At 50.8% G+C, this 19,434-nt stretch overlaps 1 protein-coding gene across 1 annotated transcript; it reads left to right on the top strand.

The window, feature by feature from the left end:
* Nucleotides 1–1,372: 1,372 nt before the first annotated feature.
* On the top strand, nucleotides 1,373–19,340 carry LOC114656011 (pleckstrin homology domain-containing family G member 5-like). Its single transcript, XM_028807380.2, has 20 exons — nucleotides 1,373–1,482; nucleotides 2,961–3,037; nucleotides 5,575–5,716; nucleotides 5,872–5,965; nucleotides 7,593–7,653; nucleotides 7,766–7,857; nucleotides 7,937–8,073; nucleotides 8,930–9,093; nucleotides 14,666–14,857; nucleotides 15,533–15,673; nucleotides 15,799–15,894; nucleotides 15,996–16,196; nucleotides 16,318–16,428; nucleotides 16,540–16,689; nucleotides 16,765–16,902; nucleotides 16,982–17,101; nucleotides 17,183–17,315; nucleotides 17,401–17,516; nucleotides 17,716–17,804; nucleotides 17,892–19,340. The coding sequence occupies exons 1-20, from the start codon at nucleotides 1,419–1,421 to the stop codon at nucleotides 18,721–18,723; spliced, it is 3,150 nt and encodes a 1,049-aa protein (XP_028663213.2). The 5' UTR covers nucleotides 1,373–1,418; the 3' UTR covers nucleotides 18,724–19,340.
* Nucleotides 19,341–19,434: the final 94 nt, after the last annotated feature.

Below are 19,434 nucleotides of genomic sequence, written 5' to 3'. Positions count from 1 at the left end.
CGTTAAGGTCGCTTATGACGCTATAGTGCCTGCCTGAGGACTTTTTGTAGAAGTAGAGGGTGACTCGGAGGAGCCCAGTAGGGGGCCAGTCTGTTAAAAGAGGGTTTCTAGTTAGTATACAAGAGTAGATATTGGGAGAGAGGATAGTGTCGTCTGTGTTGTTTTTTTTGTACCTGCCCATTTGCTGTGACATCACGACTTTTGAGTGTTTCTTTGACTTTGGCGTAGGTGGTCTGTTTTGACGCAGACCTCTCTGGGCTAAGCCGTTTCTCATTCTTGTCCAGACGGCCACATTTCAAACGTGCGCTGCCGCTCCCCTTTTCCATCTGTTTCTTTGGGATCAGCCCTGGCCTCTTTGCTTCAAAGCAATTTGTCAGTAAGCCTGCTTGACTCATTTTCCGTAAAGAGTCATGTGTAGCAGTCTGTAATTTAAAAGGATGATAACTGTCTGCTTCTAAGCACTGATGTGTCACTCCCTGTATGAAAGTTTTCAAATTTGTGCTTGTCGGTCCCATTTCCTGGGGGAAATCTAAAAAAGGCTTGCGCTTGATGTGTCACTGTGGCCTTGTAAACATTGATGTTGTTAAGCAGGAGTCATGCGTTTGAAAGTTCAGGTAAAGGTGCCTGATAGCCATTGAGACTTCTTGTTCTTACTCCTGCACCTCTTGTCCCGAAATTTCATTTTGTTCATTGATAATCTGGTCCCTCTGGAGGAGAGGCCATCTTCCCACACCATGCATTAGAATATCTTTGCAGGCTGGGATTATGCCACCCACTCTCCCGATGACGTTGCCAGAGTCATTATGCCATGCCCGGTTGGAGGGGCAGAGTGCTTCTGCAAATGTTATGGTGGCTGTATAGTAAGCCTTAACTGCTGCCCCTAAAATGTTGGCCTTACCTGCTTGTTTACATGTTTTAATACTCTTGGTGCAAACTTTTGAGTAGGGTGAGAAGTGAATAATGAGCGATATGTGATTCGCTCTGCAGGCGGAGGAAAGGTCAGATGGCCAGGCATTTGGTCTTGTCTGTAGGAGGAGATTTAAAAGAGGGCTTTGTGTCGCCCATCATCAAAACTATCGCATAGTTCCCATGCAGTCCAGTGTACACCTCCCAAGGGCTGAATACAGTGCTTGTCTGGAGCGGACCTAACCGAAGACCCCAAAAACACATGACTTGGCCCAGCCCCTACAAACTGGTAGATATTGGGAGGATAAGCACTTGGGAAGTGTTAGGTGCAGTAGAAAACGAGACCTAGACAGTAATGGGGGACTCTGTGCCATCGTGTCTTCGGAAGTCACTTGACCTCTCGCTTTTGCTCGGCTCACTTCACCTGCTGGACTAAGTCGGGTGTGATGTTTCTCTACTGGAAGAAACGTGGGGCGTATGAGCTTCAGCCTCTGCCAACCTCGGTGACGGTGATGGAAAGCAGCAACATGGAAAAGTACTCTTGGTCCTCCTCCCTGGACATCACTGATCTCTGTGGTAAGTATGGCAAGGTGGTGGGGGGACAGCTGTCCATTACAATCATACTGACACAAGAAAATTAAGGCATTCATGCCGGTAGTGGTGACAAGCTCGAGAAGGGAACCTCAGGAACATTTGCTTGGTTCATTTTTTTTATAACTGATCACGTTGAGAAGTTTTGCGTATTTACTGGGGCTGGTCTTTTTTCTTTAATTGTTCCATTTGGAGAAGTGGAAGAGACATCATCCAGGGATTCTGATCTTGCTTCATATTTTGGTTAAAGTCCAATCCCGCGTGTGATAAGTTATTCCTCTTCCCAGGTGGTGGAGGTACAGGCTAAATGCGAGACTCCCAAGTTCTCTAGACTGGTTTTTCAAGGAGTACTAATGTGAAGAGTGTGGCTCGACCGTGCAGTGCAGTGGGTGGTGCTGCGATTTCAGAGCCCAAGGAGCCCATCTTCAAGTACAGGTCTGGACAGTGCAGGGAGTTGGCCTGATATTCCCGTGTCCATCACATAGTCACACTTCTTTGAAACACAAGGTTGAGTTCACAGGTCTCTGGTGAGTGTGAGGGTTAAGGAGGACTGACAGTTTGAGGTATTCCTACTCTCTAATCATGGCACTAGTGGCAAAGTGTTGCATGGGAGAGTTTTGCTGTACTCTGTACATGTGACAATGGTGACCATATCAACCCATACACAGCCATTGGGACAAATGGGCACCACATCCAGGGTTGGTTTCTACCTTGCCCCCAATGTTGACGTGATGGTCTTCTTGCAGTCTTGTATTTGCTGTGAAACTGAAAGGACAAATGTGAAGGACGCCCCTCTGTATTAATTAATGAGGTGGCAGAATGATCTTCCCAAAAGTGAAACCTCACGGAGGCCCGGCCTCCTCTGCAAGTGTCAGGACTTGCTCCTGTTGAGAAATCTCTGCGCAAGTGAGAACAGCTCCCCGGTCTGCTCCACCTCATGCTGATTTAATGGCCTAGGAGGAGCTGCTCTCTCAGCCTGGTGCTTTTAAACTGGGAAGAAGGCAGTGGCAGAAGAGTTTGGCGCTGGACGTTTGACGTATGATGTCGGCTATTGACCATGGGGCCCTCTCGCTGTGAACCAGAGTCCCATGAGGTGAGAATGCTGCTATGGTGTCGCTCGCTCGCACGCACGATTCGTCATTCTCTGCTCCTAGATCTATAACTACCTCTCCAGGGACCACTTTAGGGGAGAGAAGGAGAAAGCAAATGAGACCCTCATACCAGCTCCCCGTGACCAAGGAAGGTCTTGGGCTTTGAGTTTTTGTTGCCGGCCATGAGGATGGATGAGACGAGACGAGATGTCTGATGCGTCTGCTATCTGTTGCTTGCTTTTGACAAAAGGGACCCTGGGAAATGTCATGATTCTGAGTCAAGTTTGGACTCGCGCAACAGGAGGGGACCACCGATCCATAGGTGATTTGGGGGGGTGACTTTATTTAATTTTTTCTGGGTTTGTGTTCCAGATGACCGAGGCCTCCCTGAAGAGAAGGATCCTGTGTGCGAACACCCGGAATGCACTGAGAGGCCGAGAGCAGTGAAGGTGAGAGAGACGGGCGTTCTGTTGGAGTCGTGGGAGAAGGGGCTTCCTCTCTATCCCCCCCACCTTGTCTCTGCCTGTGTATGTAATGGGGTGCCGTGGTACTCCGTCCTGTCTGAATCTTTCCTGGTTGACACCGTTCTCTGCCACTCTTGGCTCTTTTCTCCAATCTTTTTTCTTTTTTTTTTCTCCATTCCATTTGCATTCATTTGCTTTGCACCTGACAGCTGGTCACTGTCTTTCCTGGTATCATCATTATTCCAACACCATGCCCCTCAGCTGTGGACCATCCCCAAATGCTGGTAATTCATTGTTCATTCATATTGTGGGGGAGTTTTTTTTGGCACGTGGCTGCAGCGTCACAGCCTCCAGTTGTTTTTCCCAACACCTGGAACACAGGGCAGAGAAGAATGGGCGCAGGCAGCTCCCAGCCTGCCTTTTACAGAAGCCATGGCCCACGGGCGTGGTGCAGCATCTCCTTGGTAATAAGTCCCAAAAGCCTGACTGACGCAGAGAAGATAATATGCTGTGCCAGTGGCTCCAAGGTCTCAGGTTGGCTGCCTCCTGCCTGTTTCTCTGCTACCATCTCACCTGGTCAGTGGGACTGCGTCTTACCAAGGGCTCCTTCTGACTCCTGGAAAGCACCTCCTTGTTGGCTTCATTCAAACTCCTGCTACCACAGACGGTGGAACAGCAGACAGGAAGATGGCCCATCTGTTTCTTAGCCTCTGACCCTGCGCTTCCCGTCCCCGAAGCTTCGTATGGTGGGACGTGTTCCCAGTGCTGCCTGGGAGGCCCTTTGAGGACTGCGTAGGTTCACCTGCATACTGGTGGGCAGGAGTGCGAGTCCAAGAGCAGATGTGTGTACCTTGACGGAGGTGAGTGTGTAGAAGATGGGTGCCCCTTTGTGGGGGGGGGGGGTGGGGGGGTTGTGACCTGTGTCACTGGTAAAACAGGCAGGCGCATACCCCTACTTAGGTGTGTGTGAGCGAGTTTCCGTAGCCCACCGTGTTCAGATTTTGTGTGTATGTTCATGCGCTCATCAGCGTTTTTGGCTTGAATATGCCCACCCTTTTAGTCTCAGGCCCCACTCGTGGTGTGTCAAGTTATATGAGCCTTTTTAACTTTTGAAGAATCTCTGCCATTGTTTCATCTTCTTTTTTAAAAAAAAAAAAGCCACTTGAGGAAGTGGTGGGGGAGGTTGGGTTTGGGGGGAGGGCCAGCCCTGCAGACGGCGGGCGCAGGACTCAGACGCTGACCTGTCTGTCTGCCTGCCTGTGTACCTCAGACAGGCCGTACACTCGACAGGGATGAGGGCGCCGAGTGCTGGTGTGACGCTGTCCAGGTGAGTGTCCTATCTAGTGGGCATCTCGGCCACCAGAGGGGTCAGCGCGAGGACAGGATGTGGATGTTGTGATTAGTCGCTGATCTGCTGTACTGAAGGAGTGCTGGGGACGACGTGGTTGTTAGGAGGCTGCACTCTCCACTGGACGGGTGTTGAATTCGTTTAGGCCTGTTTCTGTCTACGCAGGCACTTTGGCACGCTCCTCGCTGTGAAGTGAGTGCACCTGGAGGCCCGGCAGCCTGTAGTGTTGCCAGATGCTGCCTGGGGGCCCGCATACTTTTGAAAGTCTCCCCTCTTGCCATCCTGCGGGACGTGCTGGCTGTTTTCGACTAGGTCGCTGCTGCACTCTGTACGCCGTGTGCTTCTTCACTGTCTGAAGGGCTCTGCTTGCCTGTTTTTTGGATTTAGTTGCCTGGCTAATGCGGTTACCCTGATTAAACTGGAGGGGATGCTTTGGGATCTGCAGTAGCCCCTGGTGCAAAAGAGCAATGTGGAAGGTTGATTTTGCCTCTTCATGGACCACTAAGGCCTGTCAGTGACAGTACTGGTTGGTAGCTCCATAGTAGCTAACGGTCCCCCCCCGTGATGACCCAGGTCACTGGGGACAGGCCCAGAAATCCTGGTTGTGTGTGACTCTTGGCCAGTTGTAGGATCAGGACGATGCAGTGCTGCCTAGGGAGTGGTGCCCCCTGTGCCCCCCTGTTCTCCTAATGTCTCACTCATTTCCTGCTGGCTGGAGAGGAGTGCAGCAGAGGGGAGAAGCCTCCAGACAATGTCAGGAAATACGCCACATGAGGCATTGTTGTGCAGTTGGGAGCACACTTCCTGAGTGGGACAGGGGGCCGCTGTGTGCCACTGGACAAGCTGACGGGCTCAGGACGAGGTGGAGTTTTTAGAATACAACTGCTGCCCGCCACATAATTAGGGGGGGGGGGGGTTACAGATAGCTGACGCACCCCTCCCCCTGTCCATACAGGTGGCTCCCAGTCTGCGCTCTGCGTCCAGTGGTGTAAAGCAGGATCAGAGGCCACGTGACTCCTCCGCTTGATAATCCTCTGCAAGCTTCAGCCGTGTGGAGTGCGCTCAGTCTAATCTGTCTGCTGTGACCCCGGAGCCTGAGGCTGGCTGCGTCAGGGGAGCCACATGTGTTTAGAAAGGCTCGGACCGCTAATGTTGTCTTTGCATCTGTCCACAGGTGTGCCACCACCCGGATTGCCAGAAACTCCAAAACCAGCAGCCCTTGAACCTTTGCCTGTCATGTGACTTGCGTCTCCATCAGCCCCTGGAGGATACCATGCATTTTGACAGGCATCTCCGCTTTGACCTGCAGCCACAAGGTGTGTTTGTCTGAGAGTGTATCGAGCACATGCAGGTATGCCATACACGAGTACGCAGAGGCGCATGAGCGAGACGGCACGAGAAGCAAGTTCACGAAATGGAATGTAGGAGTTCACGCGTGCCTTCTGATAATGGAACTTTACTTCGTCTGCAGGTTCTGTCTTGGCCAGGAATGTGTCCACCCGGTCCTGTCCTCCACGCACTTGCCCTGCCCCTGACATTGGGGAAGAAGACGATCCAGAGAGAGGGTGGGTGTTTGTTTTATAGGTAGAGGGAATGTCCTAGCGTGCTGGCAGCTGGAGAATGCAGGAAGAGGCAGGGCTGCCATTAGCAGAAGGCAAAGAGGGCAGACGCCTCAGGCCACTGAGCACTACTAAGGACACACTAGCCCTCTTCTTATTGTTCTTTACAGGACATGTTTTTATGATTCGGCCAAGTGTCATTTCGACAATGCATTGCTAATCCCATGGCATTTATTTATTTTGGTACGTGTAACAAGAGAGGACGGAAGGCTAAACTGAGCATATTGCTGCAGGACGCAGTAAAGACATGTGCGATGATGAGCGGGCAGCAAAGCGTAACATGCAGGGTGGCAGACCCCTGAGTCGAGTGTTTGATGGAAACGTGTCAATTCCTGATTTCTAAAGGGGGCCCCCGTAATGACGGCCCTTTTCTCCCTGACTCTGCATGGCTTTTTCTTGCATATCCTCAAAGACATGCCGGGTGGTGGTGGTGGTGAATCAGACTTGTGTGAGTGTAGACCCCGTGGTGGACCACCGTACTGACATGTCTTGCACCTCATGATGAAGTGGGTTGGAGAAGATCTAACTTTAAATGTCTTTGACTGCGGCTCAGCTTTTAAAACCTGGAAAGTTTGGGGGTCATGCTGTGCGTCCTTTGTTTTTTGTGATGTGGCTTTGTGCTAATGAGAGATGTTCAAATGCTCGCGTCTCCGGTATGATGTGCTTTTACTTTATTGGGATGGAGGCGGCGAGGAGATTCCACGAATTCGCAAGAAAATGGTTTTGACAGTTTGTAAAAATGGGGTCTGTTTCATAAGTGAGGCTGTGAAGTGACATCAGTGGTAGCTCGGCTCTCAACGAGAACCTGAGTTGTGCGTCAAGGTCTTGGTGGCTGAACCAGAAGATGGCATCGGCTGGGGTTTGTGGCGTTTTCATCCTTAACGTACACTCACCAAGTCAGCCTCTTTCTTTCAGTTCCCCTTTTTTAGTATTGGGCAGCAGCTAAAGCACATACTCCTCGATCAGATAGATAGACACATTATTAATCCCAAGGGGAAATTCACAAATGTTGAATGAGATGTTGTCAGCGTTTTGACGTTGAAGACCTGGAGGTGAAGATCTGGTCAAAAGACGTGTCTGTTAGTGGGAGGGTGAAGTTTCGTCAGACAGGAATACATCGGAGCGTCAGCCCAGTCTTGCCGTTTCTTTTGGCTGGACTAGTGACAGTGACATCTGTTCAGATGAGCCTGTAAACATCTGTGCTTACAGGCCATTCTGATCTTTGTCCAAAACCGCCTGAAATTGCAGCTGCATATGAGCCGTGTCGTGTCGCAAGTAGGATTTATCCTGACTAACTGCTGTTACCACAAGTAGCGGACGAGTAATGTGCTTGGAAGATGAGTCACCGGGAATCCCAGGAAAGAGCTCATTACGCCATGTCGCTTGTGGCAGTTTAAATAGTTTGTGACCCTGTTTTTAAGTGGCGGGCACCCCTTTGAGCCCCACGCTGGGGTCCTGAATGGTTACCGGCATACCTGAGCAGAGTTAGGAATCACCAGAGAAGAAGAAGGAGGGTGGTCAATAAAGGCTTTGCTTTGTTCACTTTGTCTCTTGGCGGTTCTTTTTTGTTTAGAGACCGGAAGAACTCCAGCTTGAAGCTGCCCAAGAAGAAGCCTCGGCGAAGGAATACTGATGTGAGTTCCCCTCCAGAAAATGTTGGGTTGGGACAAATTAAAGGAAACAAGGACTTCCACAGGGCCATCCGGTTGTTGTCTCATCAATGGCCTATCTTTGTTTCGCTTTCAGGATCCCAATAAGGAATGTTTTACATTGAAGTTCGATTTGAATGTTGATATCGAGAGCGAGATCGTCCCCGCGGTGAAGAGGAAGACGCTTGGGTGAGGAGATCAGGCCGCGAGGGCGTCCACTTTCTGTACCTGTGACTCCCTAATGGCCTGTGCCCTTTCATTCCCACAGGGAGGTGCTCGTGCCTGTATTTGAGCGAAAGGGCATCGAGTTAACCAAGGTGGACCTCTTTTTGGACCAGTCAAATACCCCTTTGTCCCATCATTTTGAAGCCTACAGAATTGGCGGTCGCTGTCTCAAGGTCAAAGGTAAGAGTGGAGGTGTATGGCAGAGCACTAACTGTAGCCCACCGCTGTACTCATATTCAGTGGGTGTCCAATGTAAAAGCAGCCACAAGTTGGACAGAAGTGTTAAGGGTGACCACGGTCTTCCACAGCTGGATGTGTTGTACTGTTAAGAATATCTGGTGATCTTTGTTAGTGTCTCCATGTTTCAGTTGGCTCAGCGGGAAGATGCAATTACAATAACATACCATTCATCTGACATTTACAGTCTGGGGTGCCAAACGTATAATTACAGCAGTTTAGAGAGGGAAAAAATGGCACCCAGAAAAATGTTGTGCAAAAGAGTAGTGTCTTTTGTAAAATGCTGAAGATGACGCAAGCCATTGTTTCAGGTGTCAGACATTAAAAGGATCGGTTCTAGTAGCCGACTCCTTTTGAACTCGAACTCCTTGAAGTTGTGGCATTCGGTGGCACCTGCGTCACAGGAGAAAGGCATCAAGCGGTGTGACTTATGGGAACTCCACATACTGGTCAGCGTGTGCGGATGTGCAGGCAGCTGTCAGACAAAAATGTGAAAGAACCTGAAAGAGACAAACAGCTATAAGCACATGAGTGGGCTTCCGCCGCACCCCGCCTCCTTAGATTGCAGGCAGCTTAGAGGGGCCGTGAGTTAGTTGAGTCACACCAGGCTACAAAACATCACCGTTGTTGAACGCTTCAGTGGTGTCGGTGTCCAGGGTGTGGGGCGAAACCTCTGATTTGTCGCCATCAGTTCAGGAGCAAAAATGAAGCTGGTGAGAATTCTGCCCGCAATCGTTTTGCACAGCAGTTCCTCCATTTGGCTACACACCTGTGACTGATCATTCCTGCTCTCGCACAGCTAAACCTGGAGACGAGATGAAGGTGGAACAAGCCATCAAGGACTTACGTTCTCTCAGCCTACCCGTCATGAGGAATGCCAACCGCCTGTCCCTGTTCGTGGCCACTCCCTCTGCTGACAAGACTGAGGAGATGCTAGGAGCCCAGGAGCCCATCGACGTACTGGTGAGTGTGGACAGGTTCACAGATCCTCACCAAATCTCCGTACACTCGGGTGTTTTTGGGAATGTCTCTAAGTAGAGCTACTCAAAGTGTAGGAAATCGGACATGGACATCATCTATTGAGGATGCCTTTCGTCCAATTGCAGGTTCAGGTTGCAATTTGGCCAGCAGATCTGGCCTTGCTTTGTGGTCTCCATTTCCTTCCAGCAAAAGAAGCAGAGTGTTCAGGTGGGGGGGGTGAACCCACAGTTAGACAGTGTGGTAGAAAGTTCTGTAGTCCTTGCCTGCTCCTTGACCTGCAGATGTCTGTAGTGAGGAGGTCACACATCACTTTACAGTGAATTAGCCTTTAATGCAACCGCTGGACGATTGAGACTTCTGGGACTTTCATTTGGCCTGACCAGGGCTGCCGAGTGGCTCCATGAAGCCACACTTGTATGTTGGGTATTTGAGATGCTGCCCTGCAGAAGGGTGGATTGGGTTGTGCCATTTGCTGTAGATGTCTTGTCATGTGTGTTCAGTTTCATGAAGAATGACCTTCTGTTGTGATAAAAGCAAAGTTTGGAAAAGTTAGAACATCAGAAATTTGACAAACCAGAGGAGACCATTGAGTCCATCAAGCTCATTTTGTTTAGCTAATGGCTAAGCTGTCCCAACGTCTCATCCTGATCCTTCGTAAAGATTGTCCGGGTTTCTTATTCAGCTACATGCCTTAGTAGTTTGTTCCAGATCTGCACAAAGTTAATAAGATTTTGATGATGATGTTCATTCTCTTATCCCATGGTTCCACAAAACTGGAGCTCAATCTGACAGCATCATGCACAAGGCAGACAAGACGCTGCCCACTGTCACACACAGGGAGGGCCCACCTTCACTTCAGCTCAGCTTTGAGTCCCCAGTCATCCTCATCTTTGGAGCAGAGGAAGAAATCGGAGGACTCTGATGAAAGCCTTACCGGCGCTGGGGGAACACGTCCGCTCCGCACAGATGATAAGCTGTCTGACTATCACACATGCTGGCTGTCCCATCCTGGGAACTTTCAACTTGAGAGTGGCCCGGGCCTTCTGATGTGTAAACAAAGTTGTAAGATTGCTGGGTAAGGAAATCAGGGCAGCGTGGTGGGCACGTCATTAGGGACTCGACTGGCATAGCTTAGTTACTTCACAGGAGTTTGTGTTCAAAGGCACATTCATTGAAGGGTTTTGGGACAGAATCAGAAATATTGATGCGACACTCCGTCCCGTGCCAGGATGGAGCTGTTGAGCTGAGCACAGCCGCCAGTAGACACGGCCATGGCTCACTGACGCTACGGAGCTGGAAGCCGGACTTTGCGTGAGCACGGCTGCTGCACTGCGACTCTTTGTATCTTTGTGCTGAGCTGCCTTTGCCTCTGCTGTTTTCCATGATTTTAAAATAAAAAAGTACATCAATGGTGGAGCTTTGGGGCTCTCATTTCCAGTTTGCCCCCCTGTTTTAGACAAAAAGAGAAAAAAAAAATTGACATCAATCATCACAAGGCTTTCAGAATCCCTGCCTCTTATTACCAGGAACTCCTTGCGTTATCCAAACTCTCTGCAGATCTTGCTGACATGTGTGAACAAGTCAATGGGGGGCTTAACGTGGGAGGAGTCTGCACTCTCGGCGTGAATGAGGCTGGGGCTTGAACCCGGGGCCGTGAGGTAGTGCCATTAAGCCCTCTGCCACCAATCTCAGATTCAGCACTTGGCACAATAATGTGAACTTTATGAAAAGGTCAGTAGTGAGAAGTGACCTTCATGTCTCACGTGATGTGAAAAACAAATCAAGCGGCCCACTGATACTTGTGTGGATCTGGACTGGGGGGGAGCTTTTTTATTTAAGGATGTTTTTTTCCAAAATTAGCAAACAGAAAATTCCATTTTAGTTCCAGCCAACCGATTTGCATGAAGGAAGACATGTTTTCTGGTGAAGGTCCAGTATGCAGGATCATCGCCGTTTGTTGATGGTGGTGTTTTCCTTCACTCTGAGAGCCGCAGACACGTGGGACAAGTTACAAGGTCTTGACAGACCACCGAGTCTCACCGCACTCGACGTTCTTTTGAAGAAATGAGGGGACTGCGATCGATGAGCTTGTTGGGCTGAGTGAGTGGCCTGTTGTCCACATAAGTGTTGTGATGTTCTTCATGGGACTGTGACGAAAGGGGCTCTCCATCCCACCACGCATTTGGAGAGCGTGAGAGTTAAGAATGTAGTGGGGGGGGCCAAAACTTTATATCATTTTTAAAAAAATTTTCTTAGTTCATCAATTTGCAAAACCCGCAATCGTCATTGTTTCCATGTTCGGTGTGACCTCATGTGCTTTCTTTTTTCCTGCTCGTGATTGTAGAATAATTGTTAGGAACACGCATCTCGATCATCTCCGCACGATGCCACTCGGCAGACTGATTAACCAGACTCCTGTAGACGTGCTATACCATAGGCGACCACTACACGCCGATTCTGGGAGCTTATCGCTGCCCCCTTGTAAAGTCTGAGTGCTTTTGTTAGTTTTTATGGACAACTGTGAAGCAGGCCAGGCTCAGATCCTGGAGGGTCAGCACATGAGTGAGACTTGGGCAGACAACAAGCATCCAATAACGAGCACACATTCAGGAGCTGCTGCCGCCAGCCATTAGTCCATGGTGGGCGGGGGGTCAGCGGCCAACAGTAAGATTAAGGAGAACGAAAAGGGGGGCCAGTAGAGTGTTGTGGTGCCATGGACTGAGCAGACATGTTGATGTTCTGGATAGACGAGAGGAAATGAAAGACACGGCCAACACTTGAGTTGTGCACTTCGTCTCGCTGTCGCCCATCTATTATTTCATTTTATGCCCCTCACAATTTTCTAATGTCAAAATGTAACTTTTCAGCACGTCTTTCTACTGTTTTAAGATGCACTTGGTGGCTTTCTGGCTCCCTGTAACAGCTAATCGGTGTCAACACAAATGATTTCAGATGCATCAAGAAAGAGCGAAGCCGCCACTTGGCTTTGGCAAGCTGCCCCCCGTGAATAAATAAATGCTTAACTCCTTAATAGTTCTTTTTTTTCTGTCACTTCCTCTTTCATTCTTTACACAGCAATCTTAGTGAAGCGTAGGTAGAGTGTGTGTGTGTGTGTGTGTGTGTGTTTAATTTGAATTCCAGCGGGTGCTCCGACTTTCCATTCACATTCTCACAGACGCTTGTGTTCACCTCTGAGGCTGCCAGGATGAGCCCCCCAGTGCCATGTGGCCCTGAGGCGGGTCTTGGAGCCTCGACAATTTTCATTTGACATCGAGTGAGTTTTCTAACACGCGCCATGCTGTGGTTTCTGTCGATTTTTGTGTCCTTGCCTTGCCGGTGGCAGTGGGGTGCATGTTTGTGGTTGGACACGAAGCAAACTTCAAACTTTCGTCCTCTTTCATTTCTGTTGAGTTGCAACTGAGGTTGTGTTAGATGGCATTGTGGTACAAGTCCGGGCACATAAGGTCATTTCTCTGCCCCTCATTATCTGTGTGGATTTCTCCCGTCCATTCTTCTCACATTCTAAAAAACACACATTAGGTTGACTTATCAGCCATGGCATTGCCATGTCCTTGACCAAGCTGTGTCTCCCCAAAAGCCTCTTCAAAGAAAAGTTGGTTAGGATAGGAATGGTGAAGTGTGGTGGCACAGGATAGGGACAAGGCCATGAGAAAGAGAGACGAATACCTACCAGCTGTGGCAGTGTATGTCACCGTGCCCAGTGCAGCGTTGGGGTCAGTACATCCCTTGTGTGCCCCCGAGCATTAGTGTTGATCCAGGTCACTAGAGCGGTAGCAGTGGAAATTAAGGACATGTGCATTTAAGTCTGAAGCCAGGAAGCTTCTTTACACAAAGAGTTGTGGGACTTGGGAACAAACTACTGAGACATGGAGTTGAAGCAGAAACCTTGATGACCTTGAAGAAGACTCTGGATGAGATGTTGGGACAGCTTAGCTATTAGCTAAGCAAATGGGCCTGATGGACTGAATGGTCTCCCCTCATTTGTCAAATTTCTTATCTTCTGTATGAGGAAGATCTCCTGCTGACTTACAGATGGCAATGCAGAACTTGGTGTCCTTCTGAGGGTGGGCCACGGGAGGACTAATGGGGGCCAGTTGTGTTCCTTCAGCCTGATAAGTGGAATCACTCGGTCCCAGAAGAGACCGACTGTTGAGCAAGGCATTTGGTAAATTAGGCAGGAGACCTGGACATTGAAGTGGTCTTCAGGGCTGCCTGGGTGTGTGCTGTGACCTGGTGGTGGTGGGACATAAAGTCATCTGTCCTCTTCCCAGAACTGATTTCAGGGCTCGGTGACAAGTGACCCCGACATGGCATTTTGAAGCTGCAGAAGTAAAGTTAAAGCTTGGAGTCGAGAGGAGAGTCGGGGCAGGGGCTCCACCACAGGAGACCAAGACAGGGGCGCTTTGGTTGTTCAGTGGACAAGATGTCTCCGCACTGCAGAAAGGAAGCACGGCCTGCTAAGAAGGGGGTCACATGAGGCTCCATGCCATGTGTCGGCTTTTTACTTTGTTCTTTAAGAGAGCTCTGCCTTTTTTGCCTCCTTAGTGTTAGTGTGGCTTTGGGGTCTCTATGAGAGGACCCCCACGTGTTCACAGTAATCTGTTTAAAGCTGCCGTTCGGCCTTAGACACTGGATGTCTAAACGTTTGAGTGTAACCTCACCACCTGACATTCTTTACAGGTTTCCTGTGAATACGTCTGCGTCATGGTGTGCTCCTCGACGAATACGCCATGTTTAAAAAACACCCTGCTGTTTGTGCCACGGGGGGCACAGTTTCGTTTGTGGTGGTGGTGGTGCTCCATGACGCACAGCACACTCTCTGGCTCTACCCGTCCAGCTTATTGTTTAACTTGAGACTCTTGAGGGATGAAGTGCTCAGGGATTCTGCTGTGGGCGAGGGGCTGCTTGTCAGCATTTTTTCCCCTCTGGACTGGTACCAGGTAGACTTTGCCCATCACTAGGGGTTTTCCACACAGTTCCACATGCTTGAGAGCCCTTTAGGTGGCGGTCGCTGCTGGACTCTGTTCTGCCTGGCCAGAGCTGTTCACACGCTCAGTGCAGCTGCTGAGTTGAGGATGGTCTCTGCCCCTCGATTGGGTTCAGGGATCTATTTAGGAGAGGGATTTCCCGCCGATGCTGTGAACTTTTTTGTGGGCACACATTGGCAGTGACTGGGTCTAGCTGCCATGCTGAACTTCCGAAAAAAAAGGTGGGATGTGCCTGGCATTGCTGAGTATTCCCCTCAGGACAGCCTTCTGACCCTTCTACGGATGCTTTGAAGATCTGCCTGGCATAACACCCTGGGTTGTAGTGTCTGATCGCGTGGTCTGCTTCGCTGATATCTCCTGCACGCCCAAGATGTGCCATCAGGTAACAAGGCAGAGCGAGCAGGGTGCTGTGGCAGACATGCCCGGGAACACCAGCAAGACCCCCGAACTGCTGAGCAGCCCCTTTCTTACCTGACCACCAAGGGTGTGGCACACTAGACGTGACATTCCCCCTTATAGTACATTGCTGATCTCCCTGTCTCCAGGCGCAGTCACGAAGGAGGAAGAATATGATGGAATTCCTGGGTGACGCAAATATCCCAACTTCGGACTCCGTTATGCACCTCAGTGCCTCGCTGCCCACTTCTGGGATTAGTCCTGACACCCGCAAGAACCGAGTTGCTAGCCGATTCAGTGAGTTCTTCACTATTTCCATGAATGCCGGCTCCACCAGCAAGGTGAGGACCCGTCACGTTTCATTCTAGCTGGCTGTTTGGCGCCTGTCCTGATGTGTACGTTCAACCCAGTTGGTCCGCGGCTACTCTTCTGTTGGTGAACGTTTCTTCTCCCAGTCTTATGGATGCTCGTTGCTCTGCACTCTTTCTTTGGGTTGCTTTTCACTCAGCACTTGCTGACTGTTGCCCCCCACCAGCTCTAATTTCTCCATTTTGCCGGGTTCTCTCTCACCATGCCTGGCCCTTGTCTTTTGTAATCCCCCCAAGTTCTCTTGTCTTACGGGGTCACTTTGTCTCTCGCTCCCTGCTGCTGTCCCATTTTGCCTCCAAACAGCTCCCGAGCTCCTTCTCCTGATGTTTGCTTCCTCTCGTTTGTCGTCTTGTTCTCTCCTGGTGTCTCCCTCCTTCTCTGCTATTCCTGTCTTCTAACCTCTCTTGCTGGGCTCCACCATTGGCTTGCCATCACTACCCCCCCAAACCCCTCCTTCTCTTTGCCCTCTGATGGTGGCCACAGGATTCTGTATTCTGCCTTGGCATGCATGCCGATTTCCTTGAATGTATTTTTAAAATTGGTGTATTATCTGAAATGGCCTTTAGGTAAATTTAAAGGATGCAGGTACCGTGAACCTGAGTGGTTCCACCTCCTCTTTCTGCCCCCTCCCCCATACCCCCCCATAGGAGCTGGAGCAGCTGCAGAACAAACTTCACTCCTACAGTGTTTATGGGCTGCCCAAGATGCCCATCAAACTACACTCCGATCGGGACCACACCAGCCTGTATCTTGAAGATTCATGGCAGCGTCTCCTGGCAGCACCCGAGGTGAGGTGGCTTGCTGCTCGGCCTGCATGTGATGTGGTTGGGGGGTCTGCAAAGTGCCTAAAAGGCCCACTGGAGGGGCAGGAGCTCAGTGTTCACTGTGTCTCTCTCTCTCTATCAACCTGCAGCTTCTCAGCCAGAAGGAAAGTCACCAACAGGAGGCCATCTGGGAACTTCTTGACACCGAAGCGTCCTACATCAGGCGGCTGGACGTCATCTCTGATGTGAGCCCCTGCTGCCTCTTTCCTCTGCCTGCCCACCTTTCCCTGTCCTCCCTCAGTGCCATGCTCTTACTCTGCCATCTTCTTCCTTCTCTCTTCTATAGCTCTTCCTAGGCAGCCTGTTGAATCTGCAGGAGTCGGGTCTCCTGTGTGAAGTTGAGCCGGACCACCTGTTCAGCAACATCCAGGAGATCATCCACCTGCACAAGAAGCTGTGGGCAGAGGTGATGGTACCTGCTCTGGAGCGGGCTCGTCAGCAGAGGACACCGCTAGACATCACTGACCTGCAGGCAGGCTTTAACACGGTTAGTTTACCAGCGCCAAGTCATCCTTTGAGCCCATTCACCTGCTGCAGTGCCAAGGCGCTCTCGTGGTCCTGGTGCTGCCTGCCCCACACCTGACCTCTCATCTCTGTCTGCTTTCCAGTTTGCTTCACGCTTCCAGCCATACATTCGTTACTGCATGGAGGAGGAGAGCTGTTTGGAGTACATACGTAGCCTGCTGCAGGAAAATGAGCTCTTCAGGGTCTATGCCACGGTATGTGCCCACCTCAGTGTTTTTTTTTTTTTGCTTTCCTCTCTGTGACCTTTGTTCCACTCTTCCTGTATTCTTTCTCTTATTCTTGCCTGTCTCTTTCCCCCTCTTCAGTGGGCTGAGACTCACAAGCAGTGTCACCGGCTAAAGTTGACAGACATGCTAGTGAAGCCACATCAGCGCCTCACCAAATACCCACTGCTGCTCAAAAGTGTCCTCAAGAAGACTGAGGATCCTGCCACCCAGGATGCCATCCTCTCAATGGTAAGCTTTGGCCTGCTTAAACTGTTTAGTCCGTGTCTTGTGTGACTGGCATGCTGAGCGATCGATCGTACCCAGGTGGACTCCGTGGAGATGTTTATCAACCAGGTGAACCTGAGAATGCGCCAGCGTCAGGAGCAGCAGCGGCTCGACGTGGTCACTAGCAGGATTGACTCCCACGTGGTGGTTGAAGGGAGCAGCGAGGAAGTGGACAAGGTAAGTCGCTGAGTAATGGCGTGGAACTAAAGCTGCAAATTCCTGGGTGACTGCAGCCCTTTGTCATCGGCTCCTTCAGATCCTTCGTGATTTCTGCCATCTTGACCTCGGGGCCCCAATGCTTCGCACCTCCCCTGATGAAACTCGGCAGTTACTACTGGAAGGCCCGCTGCGCATGAGAGAAGGCAAAGATAGTAAGGTGAGGACCAAAGGGACAAAAGGGGGCACTAAAGAGGCTGTCTGCGAAGCCCACTATAACTGACTGACGGCTCGTTCACAGATGGATGTTTACTGTTTACTCTTCACTGATCTTCTCCTCATCACCAAACCAGCAAAGCGAACGGAGAAAGCCAAGGTGGTGCGACAGCCCCTCCTGGTGGAGAGGATAGTGTGTCGGGAGCTGCGAGACCCTGGTAAATAGGAGAAGCGGTGGCTGCTGTGTGAGAGGTGACTGCACAAGCTGCCTCCTCACTGCCCTCTGCTTGTCTCTGTCCACAGGCTGCTTCCTCCTCGTGTACCTCAATGAATTTCGCACAGCGGTGGCTGCCTTCTCCTTCCAGGCCAGCAGCCAGGCGCAGTGCCGTAGCTGGGTCGAGGCACTGCTCAACACGCAGGTACTAGCTTCATAGGGCATGCAGACTCTAATGGGCACAATGGCATGGGTCAGATGAACACACCATCCATTGTCCAGAGGGGTACTACATTTCATTAGACAATCCAGGATGTGACCGACGTGGCTCACCACCAGAGCGACTTGTGTGGTGGTGTCTTCCGCAAATTGCTGGGTCTCAGGCAGATTTGTTTTCTATCTAGAACCTTCTGAAAAAACTGCGGAATCGGGAAGCAGAGCGTCAAGGGGTCACAGAGGCAGCAGATAATGGAAGGCCAGCATGTCAACCCAGGTGAGGACTCGCTTCATTTCATGCGTGTGCCCCAACACGTGCCTGCTTAGACATCTTTTTTTTTCCCCCTCTTCCCTTTTTTTGCAGCCAACTGGACAATTCTGCTATGCTTACGGAAAACCCCAGTGAGGAGTCCTCTCGAAGTTCACAGGGCGACAGCAGGGATCCACCAAGCTTATCTTCAAATAGAGAGGTGACCTCTCTGGACAGCTTCTCGGCCTCCAGGACACCCACTCCAGATCTCCCAGCAGAATCTCTCTGTATGCTGGCCGAACAAGGAGATGGGTTGGACAATCTCTCTGAATCCGTGGACAGTGCCTATGGAACCCTCTCCCCAGAGTCCCTGCTAAGAAGGCAGGAGCCATTAGAGATGGAGGAGAGTGAAACGGACCCTGGCGAGGAACAGCAAAGCTCTCCTCAATATCGCGGTACTCCACCGATGAACCGTTCTCTGGCCCGGTGCCTGGCTAGACCAGTCAAGTGCAGATCAGAAGCGGACATTTCTGGGGCATCCAAGTGCAGACTGCAAGAAATGGGAGTGCCTGCAAAGGCAGGACTTGCCCAGAGCAGAAGCCTGAGCCTCCTGTGTAACCACAGCACTGACTCAGGGGTAAAGACTGAAGTGGACGGTGGCCAGAGAGACCCATCCACCTTCAGGAGGACTAGCTTGACAACGGACGTATTAAGGTGGACTCATGAAGCTTCCAGCAGCTGCAACTCCAGACCCTCGGAAGGGACCAGCAGCGATGAAGTCCCGCAGGCACACAGCCAATGTGCAAAGCTGGCTGAGGCTAACAGTGCCAGCGCTAACCAACCTGGGGTGGGCTCACCCGCCCCACAGCACAAGAAGCTGACAGTAGCACAGCTTTACAGGATCAGGGGCACGCTGGTCATGAACTCCACCCTCACCGCCTCGTAAGTATCCCAGCCAGCCCCGACGTAGATGTGGCTTGTTTGGGAGTCAGTGTGTGTGGACGAGGTGCCTCAATCGTTTCTGCACTTGTATTTTGCAGTGAGGTGTAGTCAGTGATGTGCACCCCCAGAAGAGCATCAGCACTTATGGATGGACTCGCTGCAGGACAAGTCAGCCGTACACTGTGGGATAGCCATCCGTGTCCGCCCCTCCTCTTCCAAGGGTGTTGGGCAGCACGTTTCTAACATTATTAATATTTTGATTACCTTTTTTGCACTGTGTAATATAGAAGGATCACAATGCTAACATACCCCGGAGCAGGGCCTGCACTGACTGAGCATTTGCATCTTGGGACGGAGTGGTAGCTCCACCCACCGATTGGCCAGTGGTCAAAAAGCTGCCCCTCCTTCGTTTGCCTTTGTAAAGTGGGGTGGGTGCCTCTGCTTGGCTAACCTGTACCATGTGATGTGTGACTGGGACCCTGGTGTCACATGCTTTCCTACTCCGTCACAGGCCCCACCTCTCACCTGAACTCCCACAGGACTTGTAACACTGTCTCATATTTATTTGTAGGAGGTGTGATGGCACCTGCATGTTGCTCCCGAGTAAAGCACTTGCATCTATGCTGTTGTGGTCCGCGGTGGGTCTGTGAGTGTTGGGCATGTCCCATTTGGGATCTGGCTCTGCTGCTAACCCCCTCATTCTACTAACAGGAGC

The sequence above is a fragment of the Erpetoichthys calabaricus genome, chromosome 8 (genome assembly GCF_900747795.2).
Source record: "Erpetoichthys calabaricus chromosome 8, fErpCal1.3, whole genome shotgun sequence".
Lineage (NCBI taxonomy): Eukaryota > Metazoa > Chordata > Cladistia > Polypteriformes > Polypteridae > Erpetoichthys > Erpetoichthys calabaricus.
The sequence above is the reverse complement of the archived record's forward strand: the minus strand, read 5'-3'. Positions and strand labels throughout refer to the sequence as shown.

Coding starts and splice junctions, on each gene's coding strand:
- LOC114656011 (XM_028807380.2), top strand. CDS start 1,419: ATGGAAAGCAGCAACATGGAAAAGTACTCTTGGTCCTCCTCCCTGGAC. Junction 8,074..8,929: donor TCGCTGTCTCAAGGTCAAAG/GTAAGAGTGGAG, acceptor GCTCTCGCACAG/CTAAACCTGGAGACGAGATG. Junction 15,674..15,798: donor GTCTCCTGGCAGCACCCGAG/GTGAGGTGGCTT, acceptor ATCAACCTGCAG/CTTCTCAGCCAGAAGGAAAG.